The sequence below is a fragment of the Chenopodium quinoa genome, unplaced genomic scaffold (genome assembly GCF_001683475.1).
Source record: "Chenopodium quinoa cultivar QQ74 unplaced genomic scaffold, ASM168347v1, whole genome shotgun sequence".
Taxonomy (NCBI): domain Eukaryota; kingdom Viridiplantae; phylum Streptophyta; class Magnoliopsida; order Caryophyllales; family Amaranthaceae; genus Chenopodium; species Chenopodium quinoa.
The window spans coordinates 5023537-5046511 of record NW_018743697.1 but is presented as its reverse complement, the minus strand read 5'-3'; the positions used below and the strand labels follow the sequence as shown (position 1 = coordinate 5046511).

The 22975-nt window shown below is 33.4% G+C and overlaps 1 protein-coding gene and 1 pseudogene across 1 annotated transcript; both read right to left on the bottom strand.

The window, feature by feature from the left end:
- Nucleotides 1–1083: 1083 nt before the first annotated feature.
- Nucleotides 1084–3119, bottom strand: LOC110683984 (annotated as a pseudogene).
- A 407-nt stretch (nt 3120–3526) lies between these two features.
- LOC110684514 (berberine bridge enzyme-like 3) lies at nt 3527–6400 on the bottom strand. The gene is made up of 2 exons (XM_021860971.1): nt 6252–6400; nt 3527–5096 (listed from the first exon to the last, which is right to left on the bottom strand). The coding sequence occupies exons 1-2, from the start codon at nt 6398–6400 to the stop codon at nt 3527–3529; spliced, it is 1719 nt and encodes a 572-aa protein (XP_021716663.1).
- Nucleotides 6401–22975: the final 16575 nt, after the last annotated feature.

The window sequence follows — 22975 nt, the reverse complement described above, 5'->3', positions numbered from 1 at the left end:
CGTAAGATTATTGCACAAACGTCCTTATCAATAATCTCTTTAGTGAATAAATTTGATTTTCTTCACCTAATTCTTAATATTTTGTACAAATTTCCTTAGCAATAATATTTTATACCGGATATATATATTTGTAAGTTTAACCTCGGGTCCTCATCTTTGGGTTACATTCGAATCTTAATTCAGCTAATTGACTGTAAGTCTACTTCTAACATGAGAGGAGTCTGAATGGTTGTGAACATAAGTAGAATAAGTGACTATATAGGGTTTTTATAAAAGGAGCTCTACACTTTAGTATTTCATCATTATATACAAAGTAAAAAATACGAAGTATGTAGTTATTAATGGCCTGGTTAGATGGTTGGCTTTTGTGAATTTTTTTCCTTGTTTGACAACGCTTGGTTTTTGCGAGGCACCATTAGTGATCCCACTAGTCTAACTAACTTTTAGTTTCTTATGATAAAATTGTTAATTTCATAAAGTTTAATTTTGTTGTTAATAAAATCATGTCTTCTTCAAAACAATAAATTAAGGGTCTTTTTTTTTTTTACAACGTCATGTTATTTTAATATTGCACAAAGTATTGTCAAGAACTCATGATTGGCATTTTCAACTCTGTATCTAAGAGAAACAAAAAAAAAAGAAAAAAAAAAAAGAATATGATACATACTCCAATTTATTTTGTTTTACTTTTGCACTATTCATCTGCATATACACCATCTTTTTAACCAATTTGGTGCTTAATATATAAGATTAATACTCATGTTGATATTAGTAGAATGGTCTCAATGCATTGATATTTAATTTGCGGGATAAAAAATAGAGTAAAAAAATTCAAATTTGAAGTCAACGGAATTGTTCTTATTGTCAATTTGTCATTTTATATGACGTTGCATACTTGCATGGTTCTATATCCTGTATTCCTGTACACTCTCGTAGTACTAATGTACTATAATACGTCACTTAATCACCAAGTAATAGGCCATTATTTTATGTTACTTAAATTTAATTAATACAACTTGTTGCACTAATAACCAAGAGTACATGTTACATGAATAAAATCAAATTCTAACACAAAACGAAGTACATACTAGTATTACGTAAGAGATCATTAAAACAAGTATAAAACATGTTGCACACACATTATTTTAAAACTATGGATTAGCATGTTACATGCAATGAATCAAATCAAACAATACAATCAAAGTAAAACAATCTCCTAAATTCATGAAAGCTAATTATAAACCAACAACGATCTTCTTAATCCATCAAGCTAGGTAACTAAAATAGGAATGCTTTGTTCATATCTGAAAAAATTGCTCGGATCAACCTTGGCCTTAACTTGCAACAATCTCTTCACATTACCCTTAAAGAAGTCCTTAGCAAATTCTAAGCTCCCATTTTTGTTTGTCCCAATATCAATATCCCTATAGTTTAAGTATGCTTCCCTTGGGTTCCTAGACACAAAAGGAGTTAATCTAGCAAGCATATAGATCTCGAATCGATTCAATATTCCTTCTTGTAGCCTCAACACTATCATCTACCCAAGTTGCAAGATATTGCATCTTAAATATGTTTCCTGCTCTATGAGGAAACGCCGTTGCATTCTCTTGAATCTCATTCATCCTCACACCATAAGGATTCCATTGAAGAAATATATTTTCCAACTCGATCATCTTTTTCCATAACATCTCCAACCCCGCCCTTGGAATTGGTGTTTTTACATAATCGGACTTGTGCTTCCAATATGAGTGAGGCGGTGTAGGTGTTCGTTCCAATAGCACCTCAAGAGGATTTCCGTTGCCTATAAAATAAGATACAGTTGACTCTACCCATGACATTTCTGTGAGATCTTGTGCTTTTAATTTCAAAAGAGGAAATCTCTTGTTTACTAATGTAACAAGTGATCTTGCACGTCCGAGGTATAACCCTGAAAATGAAGTTCGTATTGTCTTGTTACATTCTTGTTTATATACCATTGGTTGCATTCTAATGAAAAGGTTTCTATCGATTGTAGAAGTCACTTTTGCCACTGAAGAACTATATCCGTAGCACCTTCTTCTAAAGTCCTTGGAACATCAAAACGTGTAACGATTTTTGGTACACGTACTAATTTGATTTTCCATGAAATAACAACACAAAAGCTTGCTGCACCACCACCCCTAATGGCCCAAAAAAGATCTTCACCCATGCTTTTGCGATTGAGGATTCTACCATGTACATCGACAACTTGTGCATCAATAACATTATCGATGGATAAGCCATATTTTCGTAACATGTTCCCATAGCCTCCCCCGGTAAAATGGCCTCCAATACCAACGGTAAAGCATACTCCTGCAGGGAAGCCATGGACCTTACTCTTTTCGGAAATTTTATATTATAGCTCACCAAGAGTTGCACCGGCTTGAACCCAAGCAGTCTCTTTTGGTATGTCAATATCAATTGATCGAAGGTTGAACATGTCTAGGACAACAAAAGGAACACGTGCAACGTATGAGAGGCCTTCATTATCATGGCCTCCACTTCTAATCCTAATTTGTAAGCCACTTACTTTTTCACATATCACGGTTGCTTGGACATGGGATACATCCAAGGCCGTGACTATGGCTAGAGGCTTCGGGGTAGATGATGTGTTAAACCTACTCTCCCGTATGTAGGCTTGAAGAACTTGTAAGAAGGAAGGGTTGTTACGAGTGTAGATTGCATTAGAGATTGGAATTAATGGATTCGAGTGAGATGGTAGACATTCAAGAAAGTTATCAATGGATAAACATGAAGCTCTAATATTTTTTTTTTTTGAATAGTCATGAAGCTCTTATATGGGAAACAAAAAACATGGATAGAAGTAGAGATAGTAGTATGTTAGAGTATAGGGCCATTTTCTATATCTTTGTTGCTTGTCTAATGATGACTAGTTGGATCTAGTTAATACAAATTTTCGCGGTGAATGAAGCCAGTAATTACGGAAGTCGCAATGTATAACGGATTAGTAAAATTGAATTGCTGATTCTTGGATGGATTTGATGTATTTAACTAATATAAAGTCGTTGTAAATTTGTACCAAATTAATCAGTAATAAGGATGTTTCAACTACCGATTAGTTAAGCAAAGTTTAATTTGTATATTATAAACTCTCATCATGCATGGAAGCAATACACTCATTAAGACCCTTGTTTTTTTTTTTTTTTTTTTTTTTTTTTTTTTTTGGTGAAGATCAATTTATCAATGTTTAAGGAATCCAAAAATCATGGGCAGACTTTTGAATAGCTATATACGAAGTATAAAGTTTGGTATTGACTAATTTGGGCCTTTAATTTTGATGTCAAATATTTATTAGATAAATCCATAAATAATAAGATACTACTTGTCTACTTATACTAACAATGATGTTTATCCGGGCATTATCAATTGGTTTTATTAGTGCAACATGTTGCACGCAAACACAGACCACATGTTACATAAATAATCAATTAAATAAAACAATGAATATAAAGTATGATATTCAATATGTTAAATCTTTCTAATTCATCTAGCTAACTATAACTGGAATACTTTGTTCATACCTGAAAAAATTATGAGGATCAACCTTAGCCTTAACATGCAACAATCTCTTAACATTGTCCTTAAAAAACTCCATAGCAAAATCTAAGCTCCCATTTTCGTTCGTCCCAACATCGATATCCCTATAATTCCAGTACGCTACCCTTGGGTTAGACACATAAGGAGTAAATGTAGCATGAAGATCTCGAATGGCTTCGATATTCCTACTTGTAGCCTCAACACTATCATCTTTCCATGTTACTAGGTATTGCATCTTAAATATGTACCCTGATCTATGAGGAAACGCGGTTGCATTCTCTTTAATCTCGCTCATCCTTCCACCATAAGGATTCCATTGAAGAATAATTACATGATTTTCTAACTGGATCATCTTTTTCCATATCTTCTCCAAGCCTTCCCTTGGAATAGGCGAATTTACATAATCGGACTTGTGTTTCCAATACGAGTGGGGCGGTGAAGGTGTTCGTTGCAATAGCACCTCAAGAGGATTTCCGTTGCCAATATAATAAGATACAGTTGATTCTACCCATGACATTTCATTAAGATCTTGTTTTTGTAACCTTAAAAGAGGAAATTCCTTGTTTATTAATGTAACAAGGGATTTGGCACGTCCAAGATATAGTCCTAGAAACGAAATTCGTATTGTTGTGTTCCCTCCTTGTTTCGATACCATTGGTTGCATTCGAATGAAAAGCTTTTTGTTAATTGTAGAAGATACTTGTTGCCATTGAATAACAATATCAGTAACACCTTCCTCTAAAGTCCTTGCAACATCGAAAAACGTTACAACTTTAGGTACACGTACTAATTTGATTTTCCATGATATAACAACACAAAAGCTTGCTGCACCACCACCCGTAATAGCCCAAAAAAGATCTTCACCCATACTTTCGCGGTTCAAAATTCTACCATTTACATCGACAACTAGTGCATTGACAATGTTATCGATAGATAAGCCATATTTTCGTAACATGTTACCATAGCCACCCCCACTAAAATGGCCTCCGGCGCCAACAGTAAAGCATAATCCTGCAGGGAAGCCATGGATCTTACTCGTATTGCCTATCTTATAATAAAGCTCACCAATAGTAGCTCCGGCCTCAACCCAAGCAGTCTCACTTGGTATGTCGATATCAATGGATCGAAGGTTGAACATGTCTAGGATAACAAAAGGAACATGTGCAACGTATGAGAGGCCTTCATTATCATGGCCTCCACTTCTAATCCTAATTTGTACGTCATTTTCTTTTGCACAAATCACGGTTGCTTGGACGTGTGATACATCCAAGGCCGTGACTATGGCTAGAGGTTTCGGGGTTGATGATGTGTTAAACCTACTCTCATGGATGTAGGCTTGAAGAACTTTTAAGAAGGAAGGGTTGCTACGAGTGTAGATCGCGTTAGAGATTGGAAATGATGGGTTTGAGATCGATGAATAGTGAAGGCAGTCAAGAAAATCATCAATGTTTGAATATGAAGCTTTGACATTGTAGCCAAAAAAAAATGAATACAAGTAAAATAAGAATAATATTTGAGGCCTTCATTTTATTGTTATATATTGGAGTATGTTTTTTTGGTTTCTTTTGTTTCCTGCTTCATTCCACTTTATTAACTTGTTAGATCTATTTTACACAATATAATTAATTGTAATGTTGAAGATATTAATAATGGAGCTCGTATTGGATGATTTATGTTAGTTACTTAATTTGAACTGGTGGTCCTAGTGAAGATGCTCGATAGATATAATTGATTAAATTAAATAAATGCGATGCAGATTTATAATTTTTTATTAATCCTTAATAAAGATGTTCCAACTATCTACTGTCAATCTGATACATTTAGCAAGGTGTGTATAATTGTATATTATAAACACTAATCATCCACATCACAGCAAGTCATCAATGTATATGAATTGTGCATGCCAATAAAATGTACTACGTATATGATTTGATGTGATCTGTACAAGCTTGTTTATTACAAAGTATTCCGTATTTTTTCGGAGTAGGATATAGGAATTAAATAGGGATTTAAAGAGGTTTTGAATAGTCCAAAGTTCCAAACTATTATATAGGCAAGGGAGGATCAAGCGGGGATTCATGGGGTTCAATTGAACCCCATTAGATCTAGAAAAAAAAATGGGAACTTTATTTTTAAAAAAAAAATTAGAAAAACAATAAATAATATTCGAAACAAATATATACTTCCTCTATTTTTTTTTTTTTTCAGTTGATACATTTCTATTATTACGTTTGTCAACACATGTTTATAATGATTCGTAATTTTTTCCTCTGTAATTTAATGGGTAAATACAAGTTAATAATTAAATTATATCAACTGTTGTTATTAGCTGCTCGCAAAATTATTAATTTTACATATTTATTTAGGATTTTTTGTGAAAAACTACCTTTTATATACAACTTTTTGTGAAAAATTACCTTTTAAAAAAATGTTGTAAATGACTACCTCTTTTTAAAAAAATGTTGTAAGGGACTACCACTTGTCGGAATGTGGCCGTTGACTCACTTTTCCGGCGTTGACTAGACCACGTGGCGGCCTTTCCCCCGTTTTCAACCACCCCCACCCTCTCCTCCTCCTCCCTTTTCTAGTTTTCGACCACTCCTACCCCCTCGCCATCACCTCCACCCCAGTCCTGCCCAAATACTCCATCTAACGGCGGCACAGCCACTACTTACTCAACTCCAATCCAACGGACAAGTTCCCAATTCTTCAATTCGAAGACAAAATTGTTGAAATAGTCAAGAATAAACTCGTCATTGTCATAATCGGAAAAACTAGTTCCGGCAAAAGTACCCAACCTTCCCAAATCCTCTTCTTCCGACATGGTTTTGCCGAATTCGGCACCATTTGCGTCACACAACCTCGCCGTGACGCCACCATCTCCATCGCACGTTGCGTCGCCCAAGAAACGGGGGTCCGACTTGGGGAAGAAGTTGGGTACGCAATTCGATTCGAAGATCGAACTTCAACAAAACCCCCTCGAATTGAAAACCAGAACCCTTCCCTTCCTTTCCTCAATTGATCTGAGAAAGTTCGTTATTGATGTTGTTGTTTGAGGTCACGAATTGCGGATCGATTGAGGGTTTGTGTTGGATTCGACGGGGTGGAGGCAGTTTCAAGTGGGGTTGGGTTGGTTTTGGGATGCGTGACGGTGGCTATAAAGGAGTTTTGTGGTGGGTTGAGGTGGTGCGGTGGTTGGGTGGTGGAGAAGATGACGGCAAGTCGGCAATGCTGGTGGTGCATGCATAGAAAAAAAAAGAAAAAAAAAATTAAAGGTCATGTGACCGGAACGTGGGTGGTCAACGTCGGAAAAGTGAGTCAACGGCTAGATTCCGGCAAGTGGTAGTCCCTTACAACATTTTTTTTAAATAGATAGTCATTTACAACAATTTTTTTAAAAGGTAGTTTTTCACAAAAAGTTGTATATAAAAGGTAGTTTTTCACAAAAAATCCATTTATTTATTTATTTATTAATTTCCAAGAGCTTGTTGTATACTTGTAAATATATTCTCTTGAAAATTATGAATATTAAAAAATATATGTAAAAAAAATTATGAATTTGAGAATTTATTATAAAATTAAACGTTTATTGTTTTTAATAATGCCTGATAATTTTCAATCTTTTCTTTGTCCCAGGTCATTACATACACAAAATTCAAAATTTACATATCATTTCACTCAGTATAATCTGCCTATATTATTATCTGTTTATTTGATTGAGAAAGCAGTTTTATTTTCCTACGATCCTTAACTATTGAAAAATGTGTTACATCATCATGCATTGTAAATTTAATTTTCTACTACATACTAATTTTATTTCTTTCAACATGACATAATCTTTATTATTGTTTCTTAGGATAAACTGGTATACTTTGTTCATATCTGAAGAAATTGCTTGGATCAACCTTGGCCTTGACTTGCAACAATCTCTTCAAATTATCCTTAAAATAGTCCAAGGCAAAAACCAAACTTCCATCCTTGTTCGTCCCAATATCGATGTCCCTATAGTTTAAGAACGCTTCCCTCGGGTTCTTAGACACAAAAGGAGTAAATGTATCATGTAGTTCTCGAGCTATTTGGAGATTCCTATTAGTAGCCTCTCAACACTATCATCTTGCCAAAATATTAGGTATAAAAATAAATTTTATATAAACCGTGCATCGCACGGGTTCTAACCTAGTTCATTCTAATTCATAATATGGAGTATAAATTATAATGTTTCATTGTTTATTAAAAAAAAGAAAGTATTTTTAAATGTTTTGCTATAAGGAATATAGGACATATAAGATTGAAATGATTATGATGATAGCTAATTAGCTAAGAGTGTATGAATGTGTTCATGACATGTAACTAAACAATGTGGAAATAAGGTAACTTATCTTGTACATAGACTATAGTTACTACGTGAGTTTTTGAGTTTAGCCGGTTTGTGTGTTGTAGTATTTTATCTATGCAAAACATAATCTAAACTAGGGATTTTTTTTTCCTCGTAAATTAGGGAATTCTCTATATTATTTTTCTATTAATTTTTTATATACAAAATGAATTATAAATATGCAAAACATATCATAAATGCTCTAGAGTTTTCCCGGCAAAAACATGTACTACGTATAATTATGGATGACTCTATGCTGGATTGCTGGAAATAAGGAACCTTAGAAAGGAAGAGAGAATATTTTTGGAGGGAATACTACAATTTTAGTTTTTCAACACAACATTGACTTGATTAATTAATTCATTAGATGGGGACAAGTTCAGTTTAAGAATATCCTAATATTTCTGTTTTTATTTAAAAAGCTATATAGAGTATCTACCAAGGTAGGTTCCTTAATAAACAACCTGACACTCTGCCTAGTAGGTACTTCTATTTCCAGATTAAATTAAAATCTTTTGAATTGATTTTTTATTCATTTTTATTAATGATTAATTTGAACTACTTAGTACGGAATATTATTTTAACTAGCTAAAATCATTGTGAATGATTAATTAATTTATTTGGGTGAATTAAAGGGGTGGTACTAAATATCTGAAATCAAAGTTCACCTATATCATTTGCCTTGTAACTACTCTCTTGACAAAACCTAAAAAAACCTGGCTAAAATAATTATAGCGTGTTTTGTGTGTAGTTGGTCACATGCTTGTAAATTAACAAAGAAACCCATGTAACACTGATCGAGTAAATCCTATAACACTGACTAGAAAAATCCATGTAACGCTAACCAAGTATCCCCTATAACACTAATAAACTAGCGTCTTGCTCAATGACAGAATGATCACATAAGCTACACATAAGTATTTGTGAAATCATTTTAGATTATTTAAATTTAATTTAGTACATAATAGCTTATCCAGAATTATTTTTTTATGAGTTGAACAAAACAAAACTTTAATGATAAACAAAAACTTAAGCTCATATATCTTTCAAATAAAAAACTTATGCTTATCCATAAGTCAAGTTACACAGCATGGATGAAATTTTATAATTTCTTAATGCCACTATACAGAACAATCTAAGCTCTACACAAGCAAAATAAAATAAAAATAAATAATTGTCAATTTGGGAGAAAATACTATCCTATGTATTCTACAAATGGAAGCTAAAGATGCTCTTCCATTCCAAACAAAGAGGATTTTTTTTTTTTTTGAAAACAAACAAAGAGGAATTTAGTTCACGTTTTTACTAATTTCAAACCAAACATTACTCCATTCCGTCCCTTAATTAGATTCCTACTTTTAGTATTTATTCCTCACATAATAGAGAGAAGTAAAAATCTAATTAAGGGACGAAGGGAGTACAATCTATAGTTATTTTGTTATTTTGCTTGGAATCGCTAATATGTTTCTGGTGTTACGTACTTACACTTGTATTAGGTGGTGATGTTGCATGCTCTTTAATTTGGCCATACTTAGTGCTGTTATAGCCATTTTTTCCCTAAATAATATGGCCAATGGAACCCTAATTTAGTCCTAACATAATCGAATGCAAGTCGGTACTTATGAAGTAATTTATTTAATCGACTGTTTTTCATTGTGCGTTGTTGACTTAGGACGTTTACATGAATGTATAATTTTGACTATGAGTAACTTATATTGTTAACCTTCTTTTTTTTTTTTTTTTTTTTTTTACAAGCTCAACGATGAATATCTAATTAATCAAAGAAGGTCAAAGAGAATTTGTGAACTGTAGCCAAAATAAATATGGTATTATGGTGCAACTGGAAGTAGTTTTGTGGTTAATTTTTGGGCTAGTTTGGTCATTATGGGCTGTGTTAAGCATTATGGGCTGCACAATATGTGTGGATTATCTGGGCCGTATATATATAGCAGCTGGACATAATGTTGCAAATTGGACTTGCTTACATAAGTATAAACCCATGCTTGCTAAAAAAAAAAAAAAAAAAACATGCTTACTCATTATCAAGACACATGAACATTAGAATTGCAATTAGTCTTTAAATAGGTGTAACAACGTAGCTCAAAAGCCTAATTACACATAACCCAATTAACAAAAGCCCTAAAACTAAAAAACACGAAAACTGCAATACACCCACCCACACCCAATAAACCCACCCACACCTAATAAATGTAACGTCATTTCCAAACTCAAAAATCTTCTTCTTCTATATGATTTTCTCTCTCCTCTTTTTCACTTTCTCTCTCCTCTATTTCATTCTTTCACTAAAAAACTGCAAAAACTTCAATGGACATTAGGAAAGAGATGCAAAATCAAAAGGATCCTCCCCAAAAAGGCAATTTTATGTAAATTTCACTTAATTTTATTTGAATTTATATGATTATCACTTAATTTTATTTGAATATTGTTCGAAATTTATTACTGGAATTGTCAAAAAAATTAGTGAAATCAAACGGATATTTTATGTTCACATTTCGAAATGCATATGTTTATATTTTGAATTCTTATGTTCATATTTTGAATCCATTTGTAAACTTTCTGAAATGCTTATATTCACTTTCTAAATTCATATGTTCATATTTTTTTATGTATATGTTCACCTTCTGAAATGCTTAATTATGTTCATACGCATTCAAAAATAAACCAATGCATATGTTCATATTTTGAATTCATATGTTCATATTTTTAATACTTATGAATTATGATGCATATGTTTCATAATCATATTATTTTTATTTCTTCAATTTTTTATGTTCATAATAAAATGCCTTATATTCATAATAATATTTTATATGTTCATAATGTAAATATTCATAGTAAATATTTGGTGTTCTCATTAAGTCTGTTTATGCATATCTTCTCTCTCTTAAATGCATATGATCATATTTTTTACGCATATGTTCACCTTTTAAATGGTTATATTCACTTTAAGGAAACCAATGCTTACGTTCATATTTTGAATTGTTATGTTTACTTTCTTAAATGCATATGTTCATATGTTTTATGCTTATGTTCACTTTCTGAAAAGCTAATGTTCACATTTAAGGGAACCTATGCATATGTTCATATTTTGCATGATTATGTTCACTGATAAAAAAATGCATAAAATCAAATGAAATTCATACACAAATGAAATTGATCAAAGCTAAAAAAAAATTCATATGAATTCAAAAAATCAAATAAACAACCAATTCCATATTGTAAGTAACATATTCAATCGTTAAATCGAAAAAACGAGAAAAATAGAAAAAAAAAAAAAAACAGAGGAAAAAGGAATTAAAGAAGGAAGGAGAAAAAATAGAGTATAATTTGTAAATTCAAATTCATATATACCTTAATCAATCGAAATTAAGGCACAAAATCAAAATTCACACAAAAATTCATACTTAATAACTACTTTCATGTTGTAAGAAACAAATTCAATCAAAAAAGTGTAAAAAAGGGGGAAAATTTTTAAAAAAAACAGAGGAGAGAGAAAATAAAAAAATGAAGGAGAAAAATAAAGGGAAGAAACCTAATGTTCACTTTCTGAAAAGCTAATGTTCATATTGTGTTGTTGTTACACCTATTTTTAGGTGCATGAGTGTGCACCTAAGAATATGTGTTAGAATTGTTATCAGCTTCCTAATAGATCAACGATAATATAATATAATGGTAGAGTCAAAATATTATTTGTGAGAGTAAAAGTAGAGGTTTTTGTATCTATGGGCCTCTGCAACATAAACAAGGAGGAGGAGTTTGGTCCACAAAAAATGTCAGAGGAGGTTTCATAGTAAAGTTAACCGATGATAATAGAATAAACTCTTCTGCCTTATAATGTGGAAACATCTCTCTTCTTTCTCCAGAGAGTCAATTCAAGGATCACCTGAAATAGAGAGTCAATTTAACCACTTGATGAGTTATCCCTCACTCTTTCATCTACTCATACAAAATTATTATTGGGATATTATTTTGAGTCATTCACCATATCTGGCAAGAGTGATGTCCAATTAAACTCCCACAAACTTTAAAAAAATCGGGTGTGCAATAATTATTGTACATCCACTATAAAGATAGACTAGATTGATCAAAAGTTACCCCTAAAATAAATAAAAGTTACCCTAATATGTATAAAAGTAATCCAATACAAATAAAAATTATTAGTAAAGAATCACATTTTAAATGACTAAAAATCAATTATTTGTGATTAAATGTAATTAAATTACCATTATCAAACTTTTCTTATTGACTATTTATATAATTATTGTATTATGTTAAAAGTTACCCTAAAATTAGATAAAAGTTACCCTTATACTGCTCGATGTACAGTAAAATTAGTGTAAACCGGGTGTATACAAAAGTTTTTGTTAAACTCCATGTATATCGATCCTAACTTATACCTATTGGAGTATTGGTTTCAATAGCTCCTTATAGTTCTCAAGAGTAACTAAAATTCTCACATTCTCTTTCCCTATAGCAATTTTTTTTGGCATTTGATCTCAACCTCTTGTTACTAGTATAACTCTATTATGATGTCTCAATAGTAGAACATACTAGTATTTGTTGACTGAAATTCCCTAAGATAAGGGGAATATTGTGTGGTGTAGCTTTCCCATTCAATAATAACTTAATTTTCTTGAATGATTTACATTTTGCAATTAATAGGTAGAGTTTATAGGGAATAATATATAACCAGCAGGATATGATATTACCCAAACAATTATATAAAATGCCGGCGCCGCAGCAGTAACGCAACTGTAACCTTTTCTTCCAAGCAAATATAGTCCCATCATTTCATGCTCATAAATAAGCTGGCAATTAGGAACACCAAATATTTTGTTGACTATTGCTCTAAAAATATTGTTGACTTTTGTAGTTTGTGAGTTGTGACATTGTGACACATAACACATTGTTCTTTCTTTCTTTAACTAATTGACTTCATCAAGTCTTTAAGTTGCCTTCTTCATCAACTTTTGATACTAGTCATACTACTATAGACTATACTAGTTATAAGCAGGCTGGCTCCATTACATTGGTTAATTATTTGAAAATATATGTATATATTTACTCCTCCTTTAATTTTCTAGTCATTTTTTTTAGAGGTTAGATAAAAAAAAAGAAAAATCATTAGAAAGCCCTTCTATAGTTCTATAAGAGGTATTTCCTAGTCATTATAGGTTCTCGATAATTATAATATTTTGATAACTGCTAATGATTTGACTATTTTAGTCGTTCTTTATAGTCAGGTGCTGATAATTTATGATTGATATTTGATTATGACATTGATTGACTTTTCAACTTATATTAACAATATTACTCTCTTTGTCTTTTGTCCTAATTTTCTTTTTTAGTTTGTTCATTTAATTTTATCTCATTATTTTTCTTTATTATCATTTTATTCAACCAAAAATTAATACTTCGTACTTCAGTAGTATCTATGGAGCAAAAAAATAAGAACGACAAAAAATAATACTTCCTCCGTTAAATATTTATTGCAATAAAGGAATATTTTATATTTCGTAAATAATACCCCTTTGTTGCAATTAATATTTAACGGAGGAAATAATTCAAGAAAACATAGTGAATGCACTGATATTAGTATATGATGATATGGGCGTCAATGATTGAGCCCAATCCACATGTATCATTGACGTCTGCAGCCCACATTAACAGACAGCATTCTGCTACAAGCCATCTACAGCCCATATTAATCACCTCTTAATCCTTTCTTATTTGAGATTGCTCATCACATCAAACTACAAGTTATAGTAGTATATCCTTGTACTTCAAAGAAAAACAAAATTTATTTAGTCGTTAAACAAATGACAAATTTACTGTAATTAATTATAAGAGCATAGGATTTGTCAAGAATGTCAACACAATTGGTAGTAGTTTATGCTTGTATACTTCTGGAGTCCAACTTTAAAATATGGTCAAGAAAGTGTCAATTATTACTCAATAGAAGAACAATACAATCATACAAATAAGGAATCAAAAAATTCCATCAAAGAAAAAAAAAGGAATAAGTATTATATTCAATTAAAACTAAGGGTCTATTCATTTCAGCTTTATTTCACTTCAATTCAGTTCAACTCCTAATTTCCTTCTCTCATAAAATATTCATTTCAACTCTATTTAGTTCAGTTCTGTTCAATTCAGCTCCAATCAGTTCAATGCAGCTCCAATCAGTTCAATTCAGCTCAATTCAATAAATGTGAACAGGCCGTACATTGTACATTTGTACTCCAAATGATAAAATCATGGGACAATTTGGCTTCAGAGAATCAACCAAATGGACTTTGATTGTTCTTTGTGGCAACTGTCTGCTCTTAGTAAAAGCCAACAAGAATATATAAATTTACAGAATATTAGCATATTCGTAGCCAAGTTGAGATCATCTTAAAATTATATTATTGACTTCTATAATATACTCGTATATAGTATTATTTTAAAGCAAACGTCTTACACTTATTGTGATGCATTATAAAACGATTGCGCAATAAGTATGATCATCATCTAATTAAATATATGAAATTCTTTTAATCATTATTTACATTCAAACACCAAGAAAACTTCGAGTAAATCATCTTGACATTATATTCAATTTGTGATGAATTTGGAAAAATTCTTAGATGAAATGAGTAAATATAATTCTATGGATTATTATATTTCTCTTTTATTATTCCGTAAATAAATTGACAAAATGCTACTCTGGAATTTAGATGATTACATACTCTGTATACTATTTATAATATGGATAAATATATATATATTTTTTTTGGTGTTCCACCCAATTCACCTTTTGGGCTAATCAGGATTCGAGGATTAATTCTGGGTGGTTATGTTCTAGTCCTCTCCCGATTGTTGTTGTGGGGGATCGAAAATGAATCCTCCCTACCAAGTGTAGTCTAAATTACCACTACACCAACAACTAATTGATATACAGATAATAATGCCAGGACATGCTGATTCTGCACTTTCTCATTTCTCTACATCAGTCTAGCTCCAAGGGTCTTTAAGTCTTTTTGTTCTAGTTTATAGCCGTTATTTGCATAATCTTTGTAATAGTCATGGACTGGTAATGAGCTGTAATGTCTAGCTACTTTTTTGTCCTCTAGCTTGTATATATTCTGCTCTCTCAGACCTTGGACATATAATGAGAAATGACCTAAATTCTCTCTGCCTCTCTGCCTCATTTTATTACATCCTCTCCATCGTAAATTTCTGAGCTGATCCCCTTGCACCTGTTGCAATATTTCACTCTTCATGGTATCAGAGCCATAGGTGTGACATCGGGATTGAAGAACTCAACCTTTGTTATGTTTCTGTGGTCATTGATTTTCTCATTTGATAATATTCATAAAAATCTTCTCTTTATTGCTCCTGTGTTTTACTGAGTGATTTCCAACCTGAAAAATTGTGTCTTTATTTCTCCATCATGGCAGCAGACACTACTAGCCCTTTGTATCTGCATCCAAATGATGGATCTTACTCCATTTCTGTTGATAAGCTCACAGGAGCTGCTGATTACAGGTCGTGGAGAAGGTCGATGGAAATTTCTCTCTCCTCAAAGAGAATGCTTGGTTTCGTTGCTGGCACTGTGCTCAGATCTGCATACACTGATGCAGCAAAATTGGAGCAGTGGGATACATGCAACTCTATGGTAATTTCCTGGATTCACTCTTGCTTGTCAGACACAATAAAAAAATCTGTTCTTTATATTAATACTGCTAGAGAAACATGGATACAACTTGAAAAACGTTTTTCAATGGAAAGTGGATCTAGAAAGTATAAACTGAACAAAGATATTTACAGTCTTAAGCAGCAACATGATTCTGTGAATGTGTATTACACTAGTTTGTCAAGTTTGTGGGAAGAACTGGATGCCATGAATATACTTCCTACTGTGTCTGAAAGTTCAGCTGAAGTGAGGAATTTGTTGAATACAATTTCTAAATATCAAGAAGAGAGTAGACTGTTCCAATTTTTAAATGGCCTAGATGATAATTATAGTTCCATAAGAAGTCAAATTTTGATGCAAACTCCTCTTCCTACTGTTGAGTCTGCTTGCTCAATGTTGCAACAAGAAGAAAGTCAAAGGGATGTGCTTGAGTTTGCTGGTATTGAACCAGGAAGTTCTGCTATGTATAGCAAGCAGCAGTCTTCACAGTTTGGTCAGGGAAATGAAAAAAATCTGACTTGTGGAGCATGTGGTGGGAAGGGTCATTCTCAAAAAAGGTGTTGGACTGTTGTAGGATATCCCAAATGGCATCACAAACACAAGTCCATGCCTGCCAAACTTACATCAAAAACTCAAGAACAAAAATGGCCTGGTATGAAATTTTCTCCTAAGGTTGCAGCAGTTGCTCACACAGCTGCTGGTGGCACTGTTACTTTGACTCAAGAACAGTTTGATCAACTCTTGAATCATGGTTCAATAGCAAATTCTGTTGTACAGCAAAAGGGAGAAGAAACTGATGAAGAATTGGAAAATTTCTCTGGGATGGTGTCCTGTCTGTCTGCAGCAAAAATTTCTGAAGACTGGATTATTGACTCAGGGGCTTCAGATCACATGACCTCCTCTGTGAACAAACTGTCAAATCCTTTGCCAGTTGAGTCAAAGCTGAAAATCAATCTGCCAACAGGAGATACTTCTCTCATTTCTCATGTGGGTTCTGTTGAACTTACCAACTCTCTGGTACTGAGAAATGTTCTCTGTGTTCCAAATTTCAGACATAATTTGTTGTCTGTAAACAAGCTGGTAAAAGACTCTCAGTGTGAAGTGGCTTTCTATGGGACTCACTGTGTGATCAGAGACATAAAAACAAAGAGAATCAAGGGTCTGGGAAAGATGAAAAATGGGTTGTATTACTTGATTAACAGACCATTTGATCAAGAGTTGAATGAAAATCAACTGACTGGTGACTTGAATGCTAGAGATCTTGCTGGAATCAGTCACACTTCTCTTAGTGTAACAGCAAAGACAGAAAAAGTGCCATTTGCTGTCTGGCACCACAGGTTGGGGCATGCCTCAGTCAGCAAACTGAAGCACATTGACCCTGTGAAACAAACAATTTCCAAGAATAGCCAAGTCTGTGTAACTTGCCCCTTGGCAAAATTCACAAAACAACCTTATCAGTTGAGTAATTCACATGCTAAGACACCTTTTGAACTTGTCCACATGGATATATGGGGTCCATACAAAGTGTGCACCAGGGGAAAATACAAGTATTTCTTGACCTTGGTAGATGATTTTTCCAGAATGACATGGGTATATCTGCTGCAACACAAGTCTGAAGCATTGACTCAGTTCAAGGCCTTCAGTAATTATGCAAACACTCACTTTGATAAAAAAAATTAAATTCTTGAGATCAGACAATGCTCTGGAATTTGAAGATGGTCACTGCCAAGAATTCTTTGCAAATATGGGCATTATTCATCAAACCTCATGTGTTGACAGACCACAGCAAAATGCAAGAGTGGAAAGGAAGCACAGGCATATACTTGAGATTTCAAGGGCAATTAGATTTCAAGCTGGGCTGAATATGTCATTTTGGGGTGAGTGTGTGATGACTGTTGTTCATATAATCAATAGATTGCCAACTGAAATTCTGAGTAACAAATCTCCTTTTGAAATACTGTTCAAAAGTGTTCCTGATTACAGTCACATGAGAGTGTTTGGCTGCCTTGCTTTTGCATATACTCACTCTGTTCAAAAAGACAAGTTTCACATGAGAGGTTTGCCTTGTGTGTTTCTAGGCTATCCAGCAACTCAGAAAGGGTACAGATTGCTTGATCTTTCATCCAAAAAAATCTTTGTCTCAAGAGATGTAGTATTTCATGAAACAATATTTCCTTTTCAACTTCACTCAATTGATCATCTCATGAAACCTCTGCCCATACCTTTTTCACAAAATCCAACTCAAAACCAGCATTCATTTGTTGAGTGCAATGATGCCAATGATGATCAAGAAAGAACTGACTGTTCAGATCATGACACTGAGATTGATCTTGACTCTTCTCAACCTACAAACACAACTCCTCAAACAACTTCTCAGCCTAGCCCACCTCAATCAACAAGACAAAGTTCAAGACCAATAAAAGAGCCAACCTGGATGAAGGATTATATCCAACTAGGCAAGAAAAACAACAAACAAATTGCAAATGTAACTCTGCAAGGAATCTTTCCTGAGTTTCAGTGCTTTCTCACCACTCTCTCTGATACTGCTGATCCTATACATTTCAAGCATGTCGTGACAGATTCACATTGGGTGGAAGCCATGAATCAAGAGCTTAGTCAATGCGAAAAAAACAGATGGGAAGTGATTCCTTTGCCACCTGGTAAAAAGGTGATAGGTTGCAAATGGATATACAAAACCAAGTTCAAGTCCGATGGCACAATTGAAAGACATAAAGCAAGGATTGTAGTTCTTGGGTGTAAACAACAATATGGGATAGACTACAAAGAGACTTTTGCCCCAGTGGCAAAAATGACAACTGTGAGAGCTATTTTAGCTATGGCTGCAATGTATGATTGGCACACCACTCAAATGGATGTGACCAATGCCTTCTTGAATGGTGATCTAATGGAGGATGTTTACATGTCAATGCCTCAAGGATACAGTGGTTTTGGAAGCAGAATCCAACTGGCTTCTAATGGTTCTGCTCCATGCAAAAATGGGCAACTTGTTTGCAAATTAAAAAAATCATTGTATGGTTTAAAACAAGCCCCGAGGCAATGGTTCTCAAAGCTATCTGACACAATCCTCTCATTTGGTTTCTCTCATTACAGTCTATTCACAAAGACCATTGGATCTCAATTCACAGCTATACTTGTTTATGTAGATGATCTGCTGATAACAGGTAACAGCATAGAAGAAATTGAAAAAGTCAAGCTGCTACTCTCTTCTCAATTTCATATGAAGGATCTGGGTGATGTAAGATATTTCCTTGGCCTTGAAATAGATAGGTCTAATCAGGGGATGTTTATTTCTCAACGGAAGTACACTGCAGATTTGCTGAAAGAGTACGACATGCTGCAAGTGAAACCATTGAAATTACCTATGGATTCTCATTTAAAGTTGAGTGCAGACAAGGGTGATCCTATTCACAATCCAACACCATATCAACAGCTTCTTGGGAAATTAATATATCTCACTGTAACCCGACCAGATATCTCTTTCACTGTCCAAGTTCTCAGCCAATTTATGCACTCTCCTACTACTACACATATGCAAGCTGCAAAGAGACTGTTAAGATATCTTGCTGGAACCAGAAATCAAGGCATATTGCTAGCTTTTTCATCTGCTGCTCAACTTACAGCTTATTGTGACAGTGATTGGGCTAGTTGTCCATTCTCCAGAAGGTCAATTACAGGTTATTGTATTCTTCTTGGAGACTCCCCAATTTCTTGGAAGTAAAAAAAACAACCTGTAGTTGCTAGATCTTCATCGGAAGATGAATACAGAGCCATGGCTCTAACAGTGTGTGAAGTGACCTGGATTAAGGCTCTGCTGAAGGATCTAAACCTTACTCTTCTAGCCCCTACTGTTCTCAAGTGTGACAACCAGGCTGCTCTGGCAATTGCTGCAAACCCGGTGCTTCATGAACGCACCAAACATGTTGAAATAGATTGTCACTATGTGCGTGACATGATCAAGTCTGGTGATATACAAACTGAACATGTTCCCTCAAATGCTCAAGTTGCTGATGCTCTCACCAAAATCCTCACTGTCAAACAGCACTCTGATCTGCTTCTCAAGCTTGGAGTTCGATCTTCTTCTCCCTCTCAGCTTGAGGGGGGGTAATGCCAGGACATGCTGATTCTGCACTTTCTCATTTCTCTACAACAGTCTAGCTCCAAGGGTCTTTAAGTCTTTTTGTTCTAGTTTATAGCCGTTATTTGCATAATCTTTGTAATAGTCATGGACTGGTAATGAGCTGTAATGTCTAGCTACTTTTTTGCCCTCTAGCTTGTATATATTCTGCTCTCTCAGACCTTGGAAAAATAATGAGAAATGACCTAAATTCTCTCTGCCTCATTTTATTACATCCTCTGCATCGTAAATTTCTGAGCTGATCCCCTTGCACCTGTTACAACATTTCACTCTTCAGATAAATATATACTTGTATGCACTTGTAGATATTGATGAATTGTAAAATCAATCTAGTAAGTATAAATGAATCAAATTTCCAATTTTAAACCACAAACCTCCACAACTTTATCCTTACTATTCGACATTATTCCTTTTAAATACAAAATTAAAGAGATGGTAGGTGTTAAAAAGTATGATCGTATCTATCCACAATTTTATTTTAAATCTCCATGCATAATACAGGTACGTTTTATTCTTGATAAATTACAAGTACGTGTATCATTGTGATTAATTCAATAATGCTAAAATGTAACCCCACAGCTTTAATATTGGATTGGCATACATAAAGCTTTAAATGATATATTAATGGAAACATGAATATCATTTTACTCATTTTCAATATTCCTCATTTCTGTAATTGGTAATATTTGTAGGCAAGCTGATTATGATTGTAGTATGTTCTATTTTTAGGTGAAGTTTTGTCCGAAACAAGTTGCTTGGATCTACTGCCTGCCTATTTGTTTTATAGCATTTCTCTTTCACTTTTGATCCTAAAATTTAGGGTATATTTAGTTTACCTTATTTTCATTTATTTCATGTCTAATAAGTTCATACTTTGTATAAGTTTAATTAAGTTCAAATACGGAATTATTGAATCATTGCGATAAATTCAATGCGGAGTAATGCTCAACCAAAGAATGTAACCCCGCAGCTTTAATATTGGATTGACATACATTAAGCTTTAAATGATTTAGTAATGGAAACATGAATATCATCTTTCTCATTTTCAATATTCCTAATTGGTAAGATTTGTAGGCTAGCTAACTATGATTGTAGCATGTTCTATTTTTAGGTAAAGTTTTCTCCGAAACAAGTTGCTTGGATCTACTGCCTGTCTATTTGTTTTATAGCATACCTCTTTCACTTCTAGCTTATGCTAAAAATGGTATTAGTGTGAATTAATTAAGATCTCATTTCATCATTTGTGTACCAAAATGTCCAATTTACATACTTTAACGATTGTATTTATCATGTTCTAATTTGAGTTCATACTATTCTATAGCATGCAAACACTTTTTTTTTTTTTTTTTTTTTTTTACGATGCCTACCCGGTTCATCGGTGTTTAGCTCCGACTACATTTGGATGCTCGAACCCGAAACCTCCCTTAAGCAACCACTTGAGCCAACTCTTATTATTATTATTATTATTATTATTATTATTATTATTATTATTATTATTATTATTATTATTATTATTATTATTATTATTATTATTATTATTATTTTATCAAAAAATCTACAAAGTCAATCAATTTACAAGAAATTGGTGGGGAGCCGAGATACAATCTGGGTCCCCGCCCCTCTAGCTATAACGAATCCGATCCTGCTGAAGATGTGAGCAGCTGCACGAGCACCAATATCTTGAGTCGAGATACACAATATGGGCCCCACTCTTTTAGCAATAACAAAGTCTATCCTAGTTAGGATATGAGCAGCAGCACGTGACCCAATGTCTTGCGTCATCGAAAACTTTTGAACCCATTTCAGTGATGCAACAACCTCCTTATCTAATTTCCCAAGTGGAGGGAAGGGAAAGGGAATGAAACCATATCCAATCGCTTAACAACTACATTCATACTTAACCTGCTCCCAATGAGCCGCATTAGCCACAACCCATCCAGGAACAAAGTCAAATAGCTTAGCCCAGAATGTGTCAAAGAAGAAGACTCCGTCAAATCAACACAGATATCGCGACCACAATCCCGGGAATAAAGTAACAGATCTCATGTCTAAGGGCCCCGTCGTTCCTTCAAACGACCCACTGTCAACCACCTTTCTTACTAAAATCCCAAAACGATGGCTAAGAACAACAAGGGTATCCACTATACTAGCACACGACACTGCGTGATCACCGAAAATATCCCCAGTAAAATTTATAATTTTAATATTTGCATTTTATTATATTCCGACATTCCTAATCATGTAAATTAACTATAATCTATGCAATTAAACCACAATAACCACTTTTTTAAAGTTGATAGATTAATACATAAGAAATTAAGAACAATACTTCATAATATATGTAAGAATCGTTGCCTAGCGATGTCATACATCCTTCTAAAGTTCCAATCAAACACTAGTAAGAAGAAGTCAAAACGTGTTAAAATGTTTTTTTTACTATAAAATCGTCGGCATAATGAGTTAAGCAAAACACCATTTCAATTTTTTATCAACGGGTTCACATCCAATCCCTTTCTCTATTATAATCAACAACTTGCATGAATTACTAAATATTCCAAGAAAACCCAATCATTAACGCCTTTTTCCTTTTTATATTTATCACCTTATTTACGCCAACATAAAATACTTCGTATAATCTGTAGAAAAACTCGACACCAAGTCACCAACAATACCAAATTTGACCCCTTCTTTGTAAACTTCTTAATAATAGTACATACTCGTACATATTAACTCAAATTTGTCCCAACTTTCACGTTTATATTTGATTTTTCAAATAATTACAATGTCTAATAATGTGTTTGAGATAGGAGAGATACAAATACAACTTGTTAAGCGCGTTATTTTATTAAACAAGTTAAGCGAGATTGTTATGAAACATCTTTCAAAACTTATATAAACTTGTCTAAATTTATTATTAAATACTTTTATGATAAATTCAACTTAAATTATTTTTATGATAAATTTAACTTAAATTATACTTCATAGTTAGCAAATGTGTGTGAGGGGTTGAATTTGCATGTTTTTGTGTAAAGATAAATGGGTTGGGAAACCACAACATTAATTCGACTCGTGTAATTAGAAATGTCGTGTCACGTTGACTTGTTTAGACCCGCTTAATCAAGTTAGTAAACGAGTTGACACTAACCCTTTTTTTTCGTGCCCTCGTATT